A 17,303-nucleotide genomic window follows, 5' to 3' on the forward strand; every position below is an offset into this window, starting at 1 on the left:
AATAAGAGGGTGCTTGGGGTTTTTTCCAGATAACCTTTTTCATGCTGCTCTCTGCAGTGTGTGTGATGCTGAACTTGGCCGGGTCCATTCTCTCCTGTCAGAACGCTCAGCTGGTGAAATCCCTGGAAGGATGTCAGTTGGTGAGTGATGGAAAACACGTTTCTTACCAAGGGCAATGATTCTATTTTTCATCTGTTAGGGTTTTATGCACACATTCCTGTAATTTCCAAAACAGCAGGTATTTACTAGAGCAATCTATATGTGTTACAACCTGAAAAAAACATTTTGGGAAAAGTTTGGATTAAAGTGTTAATGGATTTAATGTTTTGCCACCTCAAAAAGTAACTTTTAATATCATAAGGATTGATTCCTTACTGTCATGGTAAAAATGATGCTTCAGCAGAATAGGTGGAATGCAGGCCACATCAGAGCAGTGTGGTGGTTAGGATTTCATGTCAGCAGGATCAGGATTCCTCCATCCAATACTTGTCCAGGCAGTGGATTTCACAATAGGAATGTGTTGGTGTGTGTGAGCCGATATTTTGTTTGCCAACCTGAATTGTTGTTCTTTTTCATTTCCAAAGTGAATGAATGTTACTTGTGTTAAATAAAATACAGAACAACACAAATTGTCATGATATGGCATGCTCTAAATTACAAGGTACCACTTGCCTAAAGCCTTTGTGGTTTTATCTCAGGAACAAAAGTACATACACATTAAATTCTAGCATATTTTCTGACTTAAACTTGCGAAGATGACTACAGAAGTTGACTCAGGACTGAAATATTTGGGTTTAAAGAAGTGTTCAAACTGTAGTTTTGATTTCCAGACCACGAAGAAATGCTAAGTAGCTTTACCACAGTGTGCTGTACTCTGTAAGGGTAAGTTAATTTCGTTGTGGCTGCTCATATTGTAATTGTTTCCAAAAAAAAAGTTAAAATAATAATAAAAAAACCTAAACCCTTAAACGAAAAAACACAACACAAAATCAACCCCAAAAAAGCAACAGTGTCTTCTACCCAGACCTTGCTCTTTAGGTTTTCCTTGCTCAAAATCCCATTTCAGTCAGACTGGGGACTTACACATGAATATATTGCATTGCCATGTTGCAGAGCTCATATATATGGAATTCTAGAGTTCTGTTCTCATAGACCACCCTCTGGGAGTGATGCACTGTAGTGAACAGCACTGCTTTATGATTAAGCACAGGATTTGACTCAGAAGGTGGTGATATATTATGCTGAGCATATTTAATTACTTTATTACCATTTTTCACTCAAAAAGGAAAAATCCCAGTTTCTTAACAACTGTTCCAACAGTATATTTAATTTTAATTCCTTAGATGGCTCTCTTTAGTGCTGCAGATCTCTGCAATCCTGCACTATGTGCCTTGTGTACATTATCAAATCTAAATCCTTTACTTGCCTCCTAGGATACAAATGTACTCTCTGGGGATGCAGCTCTACGAGTCAAAATCCAGCTTTTGCAGACATGTGGTTAACATCCCATATAACTGAGCCAGTAAATTCCCAAGCACAGTATAGTAAAAAAGTCAAATTCAAAATAAATTCTGTTTTAATTCTGGTATTTCTGTCAAACTCATTCATGGTGAGTGCATGGCTTTAAAAGTGATAATAGTATCTACTGTATTATGGAGTTTAAATTCAACAGTGTTTCACATGTAGTGTTGTTATTTGAAGAAAAGGAACAAGACACAGTGGTCTTATTTTGCTTTAAACACTGGGGATTTATTGTAGATTCCATAATATGTATTTTTGTGTGAATATGAGAAATGTGCTTGCCATATGTTAGCATTTTGAATGTGTAATTTGTGAAGTTGGTATTTGTGCCCTTTATCCTGCAGCTTAGCAACACACAACACTGAGGGGGAAAAAAGGGCAGTAGCTTTAACGCCTTGTTACGAAAAATTAATGGGAATTTTTTTCCCCCATAATTAGCTGCAGATCCTGTTGCCAAAACCTCGAGATACTGCTTTAAATCAGTGAGAGTAGGACTTGTACAGAGAAGTTGCACACTCAAGCTGTTCATTAATGTGTACAGGAGAAACATTTCTGTATAGGAATACCTTTTTCAAATAGCGGTTCTCTAAAAATTGTTCTTAAAATATATGGGTTAAGCAGTTAATATATTTTAATTTATGTTTTATTACTGCACAAGATAGAATACATTTTGTTTCTTCTTCTATGTTTGTTTTTATTGAGTTTACCTGTCTTTTAAGTCACTTATTCATTTAAAAATAACTGCTGTAGTTTTAATCAAATTTGCAGGTGATTATTATTCAGAAATGTAGAGATGGTGTCAATCCCTCTATTGAAAGATTGCTTATATTTTTATTTTTTTATCAGTTGTACAGCTGAAATTGGCCAGTGGTTACAGTAACATGTAAAGGAAAACTCTTCCTTTCCCTGAATTATCTTAAACTGGAATAGACAAAGCAAGGAGAAGTGCAGCAGGTGCAGGTTCAGAATGAATGGCAGAGCCCAGGTCCAGAACTGAGGTTTATTTGTATTCCATTTTGCACTGCAGCTAAACACAGGTCTGTGCATATCAAAAACCAATTTTTAAAATTCCAGGAAAAAGAATATACTCTGGTTTTGTTCTTATTCATCTGTCAGCTTTTAATCTTGATATTTCCCTACAATGCAGCTTTATCCTTACTGGATCCTCCTGTCTTTCCCTCTGCATAAGGTCCTAGAATTGACTGAAGTTCCTTTCCCTGAGCACACCAGTGGAGCTTTCTTGTACTTCACTGCCTTGTTATCAACTTTGGGACTCTTATATTTCATTTTGAAATTTTTCCTTCCCTTTTTTATGTTTTCTATAAAAAAACATGAATGTTAATTCAGAAGAAGAAGAAGCAGCAAAATCTATTACTATTTCACTAGAAGACTTACATTTGTAAGTGTTCCATCTCTTAAGGAGATGGTAGAATGCAAAGTAGCACTATTAACTAATTCCTAATTTGCCCTATTGAGGGAGAATATGTGTGCACTTAGCAGCCAAACAAACAAAAAAGCTTCTTTTCAGTGGCATTGACAGAATCTCATGAACTGATACAGATGAAAAAAGTAACATAAGGCCTCAGAGTATGCATGTATTTGTAATAAATTTGGAAGGTCCTTTTCTTTTTTGATTCTCTGCTATATAAAAGTCAGGTTTTAACGGGTTTTATGACTTTTGAAGTAATAATACTGCTTTTTGACAAAATGAATGTACTAGACAATGTATACAGGCAGCTCTGGCTGAAGTTTGAAATCTCAAATATAGTTTGGATGAGGGTGTACTGTGCAACTGTCATAAATATGAAATCACACAAACTCTACTGTGAGTACTGACTAGCATGAGTAAGAATCACGAAGTGGAACACAAATATGCACAGGATGGTGGGGGTATGTGCAGGGGATGAAGTGAATGATGCTTTATTCTTGAGCTCTGCCAGCCAAAAAGAGATTGAAACACAGTTTTGGAGGCACTGCTGAAGTAATTGTGTCTGAGGTTGGCAAACACCAGCCCAGCAGCTGAAAGGAGTGATCCCAACCCCTTCTCCCTGTACCAATGCAGATTTATTGTCAGTGCTACTGCCTTTATGAAGTCACACAGTTAGTGGTGTTTGAGATGTGATTTGGAATAACAATAAACCACTTCTCCTCCTTCCTTCCAAATGAAAAAAAAAGCTAATTTTGGCACTGTTTAGGTCACAGAATAGCTGCATGAACTCTCGATCCTGTCTGCACAAGTGTGAGACTGCAGCAGGGCAGGGAAGGGCACTCTGGAGCAGGGGGCTCAGCTCTCAGCTGGCTTGTTGAGAAACATGAGTGCAGTGACACCTTCAGCCTTTTGTCCTGGTCCCCATTGCAGAAACACACCTCAGCATAGGTGTCACTTCACAAACATGGAAGGAAAAGGTGCACAACAAGGAAAATTGATTAAAATTCTCAAAAAATAATATGCTTCCAATCTGGTAGTGAATCTAGTGGTTGTTTTGAATATGCTGCGATTCTTAAGATGGCCCTGTGCTCTGCAAGAACTGTCCTGAAAACAACTAGCTTTTAACTCATTTTAAGGATTAAATTAAAAGAAGAGCTACTGGGCAGTACAAAGTTATAGAACAACTTTCAGAATGAATTGAGAATGTCTCATAAATGGGGAATCTTGACCCAGCCTTTTGAGCCTTATCTTTGTGACACCTGTTCATTACATGTGATACAGGTAGCCTTGGGATGTGTATTTCACATTAGAAATGCCAGATACATGGTATGAGTCAATGCCTGTTCTTTATTAAACAGGGGCAGCAAGAATCAGAACAGATAATCTTGCAGTACAAAGCTTTGTCTCAGGTCCATTTTCCTCATTACAAAAACTTTTTAGCAGCTGAAGCTTATAATGATTTTCCAGGTGTAGCCTTCTGGCCCCTGGCCGTGGCACAGCTATAAACTCAAAGTGTCAGTTCCAAACTTCCTCAGCAGCGTTTCTCAATCCCTGAATCATTTCCAGAGAGGTCTGGGAGCAAGATTTTCCCCAGTGACATCCAGTGCTTTGATTTTACATCACCTTGAGGAGCTGAGGTCAGCTGACCATAAACCATTTAATTTGGTTTTGCTCAGATCTTTCACTTTTTAAAAGAAAGAATTAAAAGATTACAGGAATTGGAAAATAACTAGTCTGAAACTGTTCAAGCTGCTTTGTAGTTAAATAGTATGCTAATGAGAAATAAAACCCACAACTATCACATCTAGAGGTGAGCAAACTATGTGTTTTCTTTATTTCTTTGCAGTGTCTATGGCATAGGGTATGACCAGTCTCTGTGAGTTGCCACAGACGATTATTTCCAGTTTTGCCTTGGAGAATATGGGAAATGGTGGAATTTACATACCCAGTTTTTTTCTAAAGCCTTTCACAAATTATGCTGGCTAGAGGGCAATGTGGACTCTCAGGAGCTGAAGTCCCCTGAGATAGATCCTGCCCTGAGCTTGCTTTCATCACAGTAAGCAAGCATTCAGTCATCTGTACCTCATCTGGAGAAGTTTATTATGTTCTTTTAATTGACTCTTATTTTCGCTCTTCCATCTGCTATCCTGGTCACCAGCATGTACGGAGAGAGTCCGACAGGAGTAGAACTAAAAAATACTATATTTAAACATATAACTTTTAAAATCATATGAACAATTTAAACATTCTTTGAGGTCTAATAAGCAAGTAAATATTCTGTTGAAATGATTCTGTGTATAAGGCTGTGCAAGGTAATTCCACAAGGAATGCTGGTACCTGTTTTTGTTCAGGAAATTGGCAACATCCTAGGGAGAATTTGAATTTAAAATAACAAATGTGTATTTGCATTAGGATTTTTTTTGTGGATTTGTGTCTTTAAATTTTGGGTTTTTTTAATGCAGAAGAGTAAGTAACAGGGTGATGCAGATCTCACCACCCAGCCACTGTGCTTCCATCTTTACTCTGGGGAATAAAGGACTGATTTGCAATCTTGACTCATTCACATATTTTCTGACCTTTTTCTGTTATTTTTGGTTTTCCCACATTGGGTATGATTTTATGTTTATTCTGTTGAGTTACTCTGGTTTCACCTGTCCCTGGAAAGCAAATTTTTTTCAAAAAGAGGCATGAAAGGTAATATTCTTTGACATTGAATCCTTTTTCTGTATTTCACCTGTTTTTATAGCTTATATTAACCAGTAGAAAACATTCTGCTCCAAGGGTTCTGCACAGAGATTTTCATTTTGCATTTAGTAGTCATTACTTTAACTGTAAATACCACTTTGGGTAAGTGTGTTTCTGTTGATTTATACTTTTTCTGACCTTTTCTCCACAGATTAAATTTGACAGTGACGGTGTCTGTGTTTGCTGTGAAATGCAGCATCAAACATCGGGCTGCAGTAACCTGGGAGAAACACTGAAACTGAACCCTCTGCAGGAGTGCAATGCAGTGAGGCTGACCCTAAAGGTGCGTTAGGAGGGAATGAACTGTTTATTGCACTTTCAACTTAGCAAAACAAAGTGTGCAATGAAGGGAGCAGCAGCTGCTCTTCTCTGTCTTCATCCACCCTTATGTGCAAAACACATCTTCACCACAACATCAGCATTTGTGTGGGCAGCTGGTTTGTTAAAGATTATTCAGAATGCAGAAGTTAAAACTGGCTATGACCGATGCTGGAAGGTGCAAGAACAGGTGTCTTCCACTTTGCTGTTCTGAGGTGGTGTTTCTTGATGTTATGGTAAACTGCAAACACAAAGTATTGCAGATTGATGAGGTATTTTGTGATGTGCTGCTACCATGAAGGTTACCTGGGGAGAGAAGAGTGACTGTTCTTTCTGGGTAATGCTGGAAATGTGCTTGTAAGCTGCCCTGCAACATTGTAAAAAGTTTAAATCTTGTAGAGTTTTGTGTTACAACTACCCAGGTGAAAAATAGAGAGCAAATTGATTATTGATTATTGATTCATTCTAGGTTTAGCTTCATGATCAGAAGAACTCTGCATCAGTGATTCTCAATTTCAAAGTTTGTATTTTAATAAAACTAATAGAAAATAATGGATTGAAGTAGAGAAATTCATTAGAGAAGGATCTTAGGGAGTCAGATCATAGGGTAAGTCCTGAGAAAGATATAGAAGTTTCATTGATATTTGAAGGTATATTTTTAAACTCAGAATGGGTAGAAATCCCATACAAGGTAAGTAGTAAATATATAAATGTTCTTCAGCCTTGTTAAGAAAAAGCAAGAAAGCTACAACCAAGTAATAAGGATTATTAAGGTGGAACGTTAAAATATTTTTTATGGTCCTAAAATTATGTAAGAACTCTGGCTCAGGTTTTAATGATGATGATCGAGGTAATAGAGCAAAAACCTACTGAGTTTAGTAAGTGGAAAAGAAGCATAACTTGACATTGCTGGTCAAAACAACAATCTTCAGTGAAATTTATTACAAGAAGGTAACTTCTGAGGACATTCCTCAAAGTATGACAGATGCAGAGACATGAACCTGTCATCCAGGAAAAGCTGACTTGCTAATCCCATAAAAATAAAGATTGAGGGAGCATATGTTTGCTTCCTGTAAATATGTCAGTAAGGTAAACTTTAATGAGAGGGAAAACAGCTGTTTATCTTTGGAAGCCACTGTCAGCATATGAAGTGAGTAGAAGTGACATATTCTGAAAATCAAGACAAGGATTCTAACCAATACAGCAATCAGAATGCAAGCACAAAATTTAATTTCTTGCAAGGTATAACTCAATCATTTATAAAGGGAATTGACATATCAACTTGCACTACAAGAAAATGGGTTTAAACACAGGAGTTCCCATAAGTATAGTCTGAGTGCAGTTTTAATTATGTTCAGAAGTTTTCATCTAACAAAGGGTAGTTAGGAAAATAACTTGTTCAAAAAGTTTTTTACATCTTTTCCAATTTTAATTCTACATTTGCTTTCTATTTGGCTTGGCTCTGATTCCTGGCTGTAAATTCAAGAACAGCATTCTACTAAGCCCATAAGAAAAAAAGTTACGGCTCATTAGATAACAGCTGAACGTGATAAGGCTCATCCTCTTTAATTACAATTAACAACTACAATGTGATTTTAAAGAAACAGATGTTTTAGTACCCAAAGCTCAATTGTATTCATTGTTTGAGGAGCCAGAGGGAGAGAAAACGTAGAGAACCTGAGTTAAGATTATACATCTTCATGTGTACCATTCTCCTCCTCATTGCACGAGGGGTAAAAATCTCATGTTTCCAGTAAATCACCTGTGGGTTTCAGTGGTAGCAGCTGTGGAGCTCCTCTGTGAGCAGAACAGTGGAGCACCTATCAGTCAGAGCCTGTTCCCAGGCAGTCAAACAGGACAAGGAAAACCAGCAGTGGCTCCTGGTCCTGTGTATGTTAACTGTGCCTGATTTTGAGTGCAGGGTTTATAATTGCTTTGGAAAAAATCTCTAAATTTGTTGTTGTTTCTGCAACGAAATATCTCTATGTTCTTTTTTGTAAATCAGTCATCCTTCTTTTTTCATTTCAAGCCCTGAATAAACTACTCAAACATTTTAATGGGGACATACCACTGCAGTATGTATGGTCTCACATATGTATTTTTATGGATATGAGTATTGATTGCAAATGCTGACTGCTCTATAAGTGTTGATTTCTGGGATTAGTTGAATAGTGGGATTTCAGCACAAAATTATATGTTACAGTAAAATGGACAAAAATGCTGTGCCATTTCACTGTTGTAATGGGGTCTCAGCCCACTCAAGGGTGGTGAATTGGTAGGGTTAGGATTATATTTATAAGATGTCATACTTGTAGTCTTGTCTGCACACATCAGTAAAAATAGCACAGTTGCATGATGTGATGAGCTGCCATTAAGATGTGCAGGCACCCAAGTGTGATCCATCTACCCTGTTTTACAATTGAGAGACTTCCTGGTTTCTGTATTTCACTGGAAGATGTGGGTCCTTTACACTTGCCTGCATTAGTAACTCCTAAACTGCCCCTGAAAATAAGGTTCCTTGCTTTCTTCTGAATACTCAGGATCAATAATCTGTGCTTCTAAAGGGTGTCAGTGTCCCAGCTCTTGATTTTTTTTATAATAACCACACTTCTAGAGCAGCTTTATCTTATACTAGGACGTTACATGGCTTGATTAAAGCCAAGTGAAGGCACAAGCAAATCCCACCTATTAAAAAATAGTTAAAAGAGTTAAAAAAAGTTTATTAAGAATCAGGTGTCCAAAAATGAAATGATGACCATAGATGGGATGGATTTGGGATGTAGTTTCAATAACATCAATTTAATCTGTTTTTCCACAGAAGTGTGTTGGTTTGTGGATGAAATTTTAAGGAACTGAGTTTTTCATAATGTTAATTAAAGTACAAAGGCTGAATTTCCCTGACATCTTTCATCTGTGAAAATTATGTCTTCTTTCTAAATTCAGAGTATTCTGAACTTAAGATGCACGTTTTGAGAGGATGAAATTAGGTATTTAGAAGTTTGAATTATTTTGTAACGTATTACTGCTGTTTGATACTGACATGCAAGAGGAGAATGTTTTGATTTAGTTATGATCCAACTGAGTATTTTTAATTACACAGTCCAGAATACCTGCAGACATGTATGTGAATTTATAGATTTGCTATTTTCATAATTACTTCCTACTTTACTTAAGGTGTATCTGTATAATACTTTTGTGACTATCAGGCAAGGAGAGGAGCTGATTCCCTCCTCTGTCTTCAGCATTAATATTTGGTTTGGAGCTGCTAAAGTTCAAGTACAATAGAAATAGTAGATGGTTCTTTCAGGTTTCTGATTCCATTCACTAATTAGGCATCCCTATTAGAGATTTATGTAGTTCTGCAGTCTTCTGTGTGAATACTTTATTTCCTTACCTCTCCTTTGAATCCAAATTTATTGTTACTGAGTTTCCTGGTGACCAAGTCTACTCATGTGTTTAAATTTTTTTTTTATTCAGAAGATGATGTTTCCATTTGCAAAACAGAGGAGGATGGCTCCTAACACGTTCTTTAGAGTTATGAGAACAGTCTTTCCTCAGGTTTACTGTAAGATCAAATGCAGTATTGTTAATTTTACTGAATTTTACCTGAAAGGCTTCAAAAGCTACTTAAAATTGGATAAAGCTCAGCACAGAATAAGTAATTTCAGATCAAATTTTTAAATGCTGGACTTGTTTCCCATTCCTTTACAGGCAGCTGAAAATATTCCCTACATTCAGAGTGTATTTACCACACCAAGACCATCAAAAATAGGGCGGATCAGGGTGGGCTTTGTAGTCTGAATAGTTGAGCTACTTCTCCTTTCTTATACTTTTTTCTGTTCCTAGCTTGGACAATGAGTGAATATGGCTGTAAAGTTCTCTCATGGCTGAAGAGGTGCCTCTTTGAATGACTGGAATCTGTTGATTCTATCCTTGTCCAGTTACGTTATGAAACCTTAGCCTTTCAGGAGTCTCTAACTGTCATATGCCCAGTACTAAATTTAATGCAGACACCTGACTTGGAAGGGATGCAAACTTGTCTGCAAGCAGAGAAGACCTTTTTGAGTTTAAGTAGCAGCTGTGCACTTCTTAAAAGTATAGTAAAATAGTGAATTATACTGTATTTCAAACCTTAAATCTGTTTTATGAAGTGTTGACCATCTCTCCATTTACAATGCAATGTGTGTTTGAGACCTGTTTGGCTCAGAATTAATTCTTGTGCCTTTGTTGTAGTAGGGCAGATAGTTTTCCTGGTGTTTTTCCAGATATATCCAGTGACAACAGCTGAAGTCATATTTTGAGTTTAAAAGGATTGTTGTCCTTGAATTCTTGAATAAAAGAAGTATATTGACACCAATTTAATGGGTGAAAAAGCTTTGCTGCTCATTATCTCTTTTCAGGATACAGTAGTGTAAGAAATGAAGCACACTATAATTGAAGTCAATCAAGGAGAAAAGAAATCATCTCCACTGCTTTGCAGCCGTGGAGCTGCTTTTAGCCATTGATCGCTGGGGATGTTGAGATCTGCGTGTTCAAGGCTGCTGCTTACAGAGTGTTCTTTTTACACATCAGCAAGCTGATTTTGCTTCTTTCATTGTATATTGACTAAGGTCTCAAAAGTGCCAAGAACTTAAGAACCTCGAAGACTACAAATCTTTTCTTTCCACAGGAAAATAATCTATTCAGGCAGCAAAATGTGAGTGTATTGTAAAAAGAGCTGTCAGTTCAATACTGTTGAGCAGACTGGAACTCATAAAATGAAATGGATGTGCTTTGTTTCTTTCTAGAGCAACACAGGATTAAACACAGTTTCTCAATTCTGTGTAAGCAGCACAGCTGATAAATTTTCTGTATAATACTTGGCAGAGTGAATATTTTGAGGTAATAGTGCTTCATCTGTATGGTATGGCCTGTACTGAGCAATAAATTCTCTGCTTTGATGTTCATGCACATAACTTAATTTACAGTACAGTTTATTGCTATGATGGGAAGAAGCAAGAGAGTGACTAAATATTTAACAAAGTCTGCATTTGAGTTGAGTTTTGAAGATGTCCAGACATTCCTGTTTCAGTCTGGCTTCCTTGATGGTTTTGAAAGATAACTGGTATTAGAGACAAATTCAATTATAAATTGGTTTCTAAGCTGAAGGAGCTCTATGGGTATGGCTCACCATTACAGTGAAGTGATACTAGTCCAGTTTTGCTTTATGCTTGCTGTGATAGGAGGTAGAAATGATGTTCTGAAGGACAAAATTTCAGGAGGGTGAACACGCATGCACTGAGTGTTCATTGGTTATACAGGACCCAGCCCTGCCAGTGCGCCCATCGCTGGGTGATGGGACTTGTGCCATTGTCATTTTTCATTTTAGATTCTATCTCATCTCTTTGCTTCTGTCAGGTAATTTCATGTGCTAACAGCTGTTCTGAATTGCTTTGTTAAATGATTGTTTCTACAGTTGAGTTATCGATGTGACAATCACCAATTTTTTACTTATTCCAGTTTGATACCATCTGACTGCTTTATCACTCAGCAGTTTGATGGAAAACAAAGAAAATCAGTTTTTAGGACAAATTGCTTTTCAAGCACATTGCAGTATGAGTTTTTTATATGATATTCTCAATTAATTATACCGTAAAATTACATTTTTTCAATACAGAATATTAAAAAAGATTGCAATTTAACATTCATGTTTTAAATAATATTGAGGTTTTGTAATAAGTTTCCTATTTTATTATGTTCTGTAGGGTTTTGGACTACACATTTATAGAATATGCATTTTTATACATTTATGAATTATTTTAATTATGCTAGTAAAGGAAGAACTGAGGTGCAGTGGCACAAAAACAGCATCAAAAGAATAATAGTGAAAACATCTTGAATTAGGAAAAATAAAAAATAGATGTTCTGTCCTTAAGTTAGACATATGGAAAATGACAGTATGAAGAAGATTTGAGAATGCACAGGTATTGTTTGGGACCACATCATAAGTCAAAGGTGGCTGTTATTATGGAGGGAAAGCATGATGAACAGTTATGCAAGTACTGGCACCATTAGTTTGGTAATTGTTCAAGTTGTAATATAAATGGATTACTGCAACCACAAAATCTTGGTTTTTTCACTGTCAGTATTAAATTTTAGTTCAGCTTTTGAGATTTAGTGAGGGACCTACTTGGGAAAATAAGTGGCCACAGAGAAACAGCTCACAATGCTGTCTGACTCCTGTGGGTGAGTATCTGGACTGATTTAGGCACGGCTTCAGGCAATTCTGACAGCTGATTCCACTCTGAAGGGGAATGTCCTCTGTCCTCTGCAGTTAGTGAGCTAAGATGCATGAAGAAAATTGCACATGTAAGCTGTAGAAGAATAATTCTACCTAGTACATTATACTTATCAAAGCATTAATTATCATATAAACCTGCTGAAGAATCATTTTTGTCTTAAAAAGACAAAGCATCTAAGAGAAAATTGGTTCAGCCATTTCTGAGGAGCAGAGAATTGTATTTCATACCATTAAAGATTCACATGTTGTGTGTTCTGATTAGTGTTCTGGTAGATGTCAACTAACGAGCTGTTACTAAAGCTCCCTGATTTTGTATTTAATACAGATTTCCTGCTCCTTTAGCCACCTATAAATGTAGCTGGCTGGGGCTGGGGCTGTGGGAAGTTACGACTGGCCCTGTTGTGGTTACCACTTTTTGACAGACATTTCCTAAAGGACATCTTAATTGTCATTGTTTGTTCCAGCTGCCATCTGTAAGCACCTTCCCTGTCCTTCTGGCAGCGTATTTGGCCATGGAGGACTTCAGTTCCTGCTCACTTTTTATCTATACCTGAATAAATGAGTTTCATGGATTATCTAATTATTTTTTCTGCAGGGTACAGGGAGTGAATTTCCTGAAAATGGTGAATTTCCTGAGGCTGGTTAATGTTTAGGGAGGATGGGGGGAGTGGGGAGCAGAGGAGAAGGGTGGGTTGCGGTTTGATTCCTGTTTGAGTTGAAACAGATTAAGATAAAAAAGCCAAAACAAATGAAGAAATAGTCTTGCTTTAAGAAATACTTAGTGGTGGTGAGGATTTCACAGTCATTGCTCAGTTATTCCTCTCTCTGTTAAAAATTTAAAATATTTTCCATCTCTTCATTTAATTTTGCTGCCTTTTACTGGTTACTGCCAGGTCTGCTTCTTATTGATCTTTATGAAATACCTAAAAACTCTGCATTCTTGCATTTGGAATTTTCTAGTTGTACCTTCACCTTCAAAGAGACTGTAGCAGGAATTAGCCTGGAAAGGAGTGTGTGGAAAGAGGCTGCTGTTCCTGTGGGCAGTAACCCCCAAGACCATAATGCCAAATAACAAAAGGAGTGCAGCTGTCCCAGCGTGCCAAGGAAAGGCTCAGGGTGGCTCAGGGTGAGCCTGCAAGGCACAAGAAATAATCCTCTAACTACAATCAGTGTTTGCAAGGCCTTCTGTTGTGCCTAGTTTAGGATTCTGCATTTAAGGAAAAATGTGGACCCAGGTGAGGTGAAACAAATGAAATTAATGAAAATGTTCAGAGGCCTAGAAAGTTGATTTCAGTTGAGACTTGGAGAAAATGGTGTTAATATGTCATGTAGTAAAGGGTGAAAAAGGCTTCAAGAGTGATAATAGAGTTCAAAGGTATAAAAGTCTGCTGTGTTCTCAGGAGCTATGGAAAGAAAGAAGCCATGAGTTTCATCTGTGGGACCAGGACACTGATGGTAAAAATAAATACTGCAATAGTGGGGTAAAGCTTTGAGATCTTTAGGAACAGATCAAAGAAACATCTGTCATGAGACTTAGAGGTACAGTTAAGTCTGTCTTGGGATATGTAAAATTGTATGAGGGTCTTGGACACACTTTGCATCCTAATTTAGAACTTTGATTTTACTATTTCGTATAAATGGTATTAAGTTATGCACTCAGGTTGGCTAAGTTTTTTGTATTTAAATGGCTGCAGTAGGCAATGAATGAAGTTTCTTCTTCCTGCTAGGAAATTGTTCCATTTTCTACCCTAGATCTTGTCTGTGTCTCAGTGTTCTTTATCTAGGTTTGCATGTGGAAAGCAGAACATGAAGGATCTCAATCTCCTTCTTTTGCCACTGCTAACTAATTGACTCTCCAGGGATCACTTTGCCTGTTTACCTCCATTTGAATGCTCTAAGTAGATCTGTATGACTTTGAGTGAGTCCTCCATATCACCTTCTGTGAGTGAGTTAGTGATTGGCCCTCCCAGTATTTTGCTGTTAATGCTGATGATTCATTATTCCCTGGCTGAGGGGCTGGCCAAGAAGACAGAAAACTCCTGACCAGATCAGCAAGAGCATATCTGGCTCAGTGTAAGTTATTAAATGACTAAAACTTGTTGGCCCATTTACTGTCTGCCTGGTTCCCATGGCTGGCATTTCTATCTTCAAATGAAGGTCACTTGAGGAGTGAGCAATTGCAGTGGCAGGAATAAATCTGCCCCTTTCTATCATTTGTTTCAGAACTGTTGGGGAAAACAAAGCGATTTATAGCATGGAAGTTATTTCATGCACTGGCAATGAATGAAATACTCCCTTAAACTTAGATCCTATGGAATGTTCTTTATACAGTGAGTGGTTTTTACTCATGGTACTGTAGCAATTTTGATTTAGTTTTCCATCTGTTCTCTCTGCTGCTTTTTCTCAAGTGCTTTTACTGTCTTTTCAGAGAACTGAGCCACACAACAGCCACAGCAGCCACGCAGTTGCTGTACAAGGATTGTAGTAGTTTTGAAATGTTGCCAACACAGTGCATTCTTTTCTTTTCTCTGGCTGTGGAGAAGGAAAATACAAATCCAGTGACTAGAAGAGAGATGGATGCTTTGTTTTTAATGACATCATTGCTATAAAAATGCTTCATTTTAATTCAAATATTTCTTTTCTTTTATTCTACTTGTTAAACCAATACTCTGTGTTATATTTTAAACTTCTTTTTCTTTAAAATTAACCAAGCCAACAATATGGCCACAGGCACTCAATTCATCAGTAGAAGGTGAATTGTCTGGGTGTGTAATCACTGCGTTTCTCTCACATATAAAAATATTTCAGATTCATCAAGTTTCTGACACAGGATAAGTCTCTATTTCATACTTGAATTTTTTTAACACACAACCATAAGTTGTAGATTTCAACTACTCAACGCAATAATATTTCTGCATGTCGTTTTTAATCAGAAGTGTCTTTCATAGTATCTTTCTTGTGATAGCTGCTGCTTGGAGTCGACTGTGAAAGAGTAATTTGTCTTTTGGGGGAACTAGGAAATTCGAATATCAATATTTCTGAGGAAATATCTAATAGCAAATGTGTTGTGAGAAGTGGGAAAGGGAAGATGTTTGTTTCTGTAATTGCTGCCTTTGTGGATTGCTACCCAAAAAAGATTACAAGCTAAATGAGTTCTACCCAGTTTTTTGAGACCATATTAATCAATAGCAGTGTTTGTTATCAAATTGCTCAAGCATTTCCTGTCCTTTGTGTCCCTGAGGTAAGAGATGATATTCTGCTGATGTCTCTTCGCAGGACCTGTTGTTCAGTGTGTGCGCTCTCAATATCATCTCCACCATTGTCTGTGCTTTGGCAACAGCAATGTGTTGCATGCAGATGGTTTCTTCTGATCTTCTGCAAATGGTGAGTACGTTTCAGTGACAACACAGGGTTTGTCCAGCATAACACAGTGTCCTTCTCTGTGGATATTCATTTGCACATACTCTTCGCTTATAAACTTAAGCTTATTTGTGTGTCTCTGTGTAGTGTTAGAATGTGTGTGTACATGGGTGTGTTTTTTATCTGCATACATCTATATAAATATAGCATAAAGATGTATGCAGTGTCAGGAGCTGCTGTGTTGTAATGTTTCTGTATTATAGTGGAGTGTTAGGATCAGGATTTTGCCATTGGGAGTTGGTATTTTTGTTAACGAGGTTATTAACAAAGCTCAGTTACAGATGCACGTTACATTTGCTGTCATCACTTGTATATTATCTCCAGTTTCCACACTCCCCAGAGCAATTACTTAGCTTTAAGAGCTCAGTTTTCACTACTAGTCTGGTTTGAGAACTACAGAGTTGGAGAAGTATAAGCTCAAAACTGGAACTTTTCACAGCCCTGTGCCAATAACTGTGTTTTCATAAGGAAAACATGTTCAGCCTCAGAGTAGCATTTGTGTTCAAAACAAGAGGGAAAAGGATCATTAGTCTTCTGCACAGTCAGTTGCATCACAGGATGTTGTCTTGTTTTGGTTGGACAAAGGGAGCTTTCCTATTCCAAATGAGTGTTGGGATTTACAAGGTTTCAATGTAAAAAAAAAAAGAAACTTTTAAAAACCTTTGTATTTTTCAGGCCAGCTACACTGCTTGTAACCTTGCTCTTTGCTCTATTGCTGATTAATCTAGGAAATGTCCTGTTTGATAAGGGAGGGCAAACACACAAATCTAACACAGGCCATTTGTACTTTGAAAAGTTTGCTGGATGGAAGACTGACCTAACCTAGTATTAAGTTAGATGCAAACCAATTAAACAACACAGAAATGGTGTATAGCCTGCAATGCAGGCATGCTTGTTTTAAAAATAAATGAATAATTAGAAATACACTGGGTACCATGGATATTGATATTGACTGTCCTTTCTAGACAAGTGTTCCAGTCACTGGGTTTCAAACCCAGTTGAAGAATATCTTCAGGCCAGGATCTGGTGTTTGTTTCACATAGTAATGGGTATAATAAACTAGGCTCATATCTTTGGGTAATTACTACAAATAGTACATAAATGCATTTTTGCTATAGGGCTCTGTGTATGCATATTGTGCAGGCTTGTAGAGGCTCATAAACACTGCTTATTTAATAACACTAGTATGGATGTGAAACAATTAACAGAAATAATAATTTCAGCTGAAGACACTTATATTTTAAATGTTAAAGGGTTTTTATCATTTTCTGGGTATTCTTTCTTTTCACACACTTTCCCCCTCCATATTTGCTACAAGAATGCCCATTGACTAAAGAACTTTTTCACCTTGCAGTGATGATGGGGAGATGAAGAGATTATCACACCTTGAAAAATCTGTCTGTCTAGTGGAAAAATAGTAGCAATGATCCAGAAATGTATAATCCAGGAATCTTGATCTACATTTAATGGTATTTAGCAGTGTCAGAGGCATAAAAACAAATAAATAACAATGAACCAAGAACAATATTAAAATGCTTCTGATGGGTATATGCAGGAAGCAGTAACCTCAATAGGAAGTCAAATTCCTTA

General features: G+C 37.1%; 1 protein-coding gene across 13 annotated transcripts in view; it reads left to right on the forward strand.

The window, feature by feature from the left end:
* ENTREP2 (endosomal transmembrane epsin interactor 2) overlaps window positions 1-17,303 on the forward strand; it is a 95,912-nt gene that overhangs the window by 49,863 nt on the left and 28,746 nt on the right. For 12 of the 13 annotated variants that reach the window (XM_086849116.1, XM_086849115.1, XM_086849122.1 and 9 more), the window contains 3 exons: window positions 30-140; window positions 5,847-5,978; window positions 15,570-15,677. In XM_086849116.1, the coding sequence (XP_086705242.1) occupies window positions 30-140; window positions 5,847-5,978; window positions 15,570-15,677 (351 nt within the window). The remainder of the gene's footprint in view (window positions 1-29; window positions 141-5,846; window positions 5,979-15,569; window positions 15,678-17,303) is intronic. The other variant, XM_086849119.1, reaches the window with a different exon arrangement.

This window comes from Cyanistes caeruleus, chromosome 13 (genome assembly GCF_971803275.1).
Source record: "Cyanistes caeruleus chromosome 13, bCyaCae1.hap1.1, whole genome shotgun sequence".
Classification (NCBI taxonomy): Eukaryota; Metazoa; Chordata; class Aves; order Passeriformes; family Paridae; genus Cyanistes; species Cyanistes caeruleus.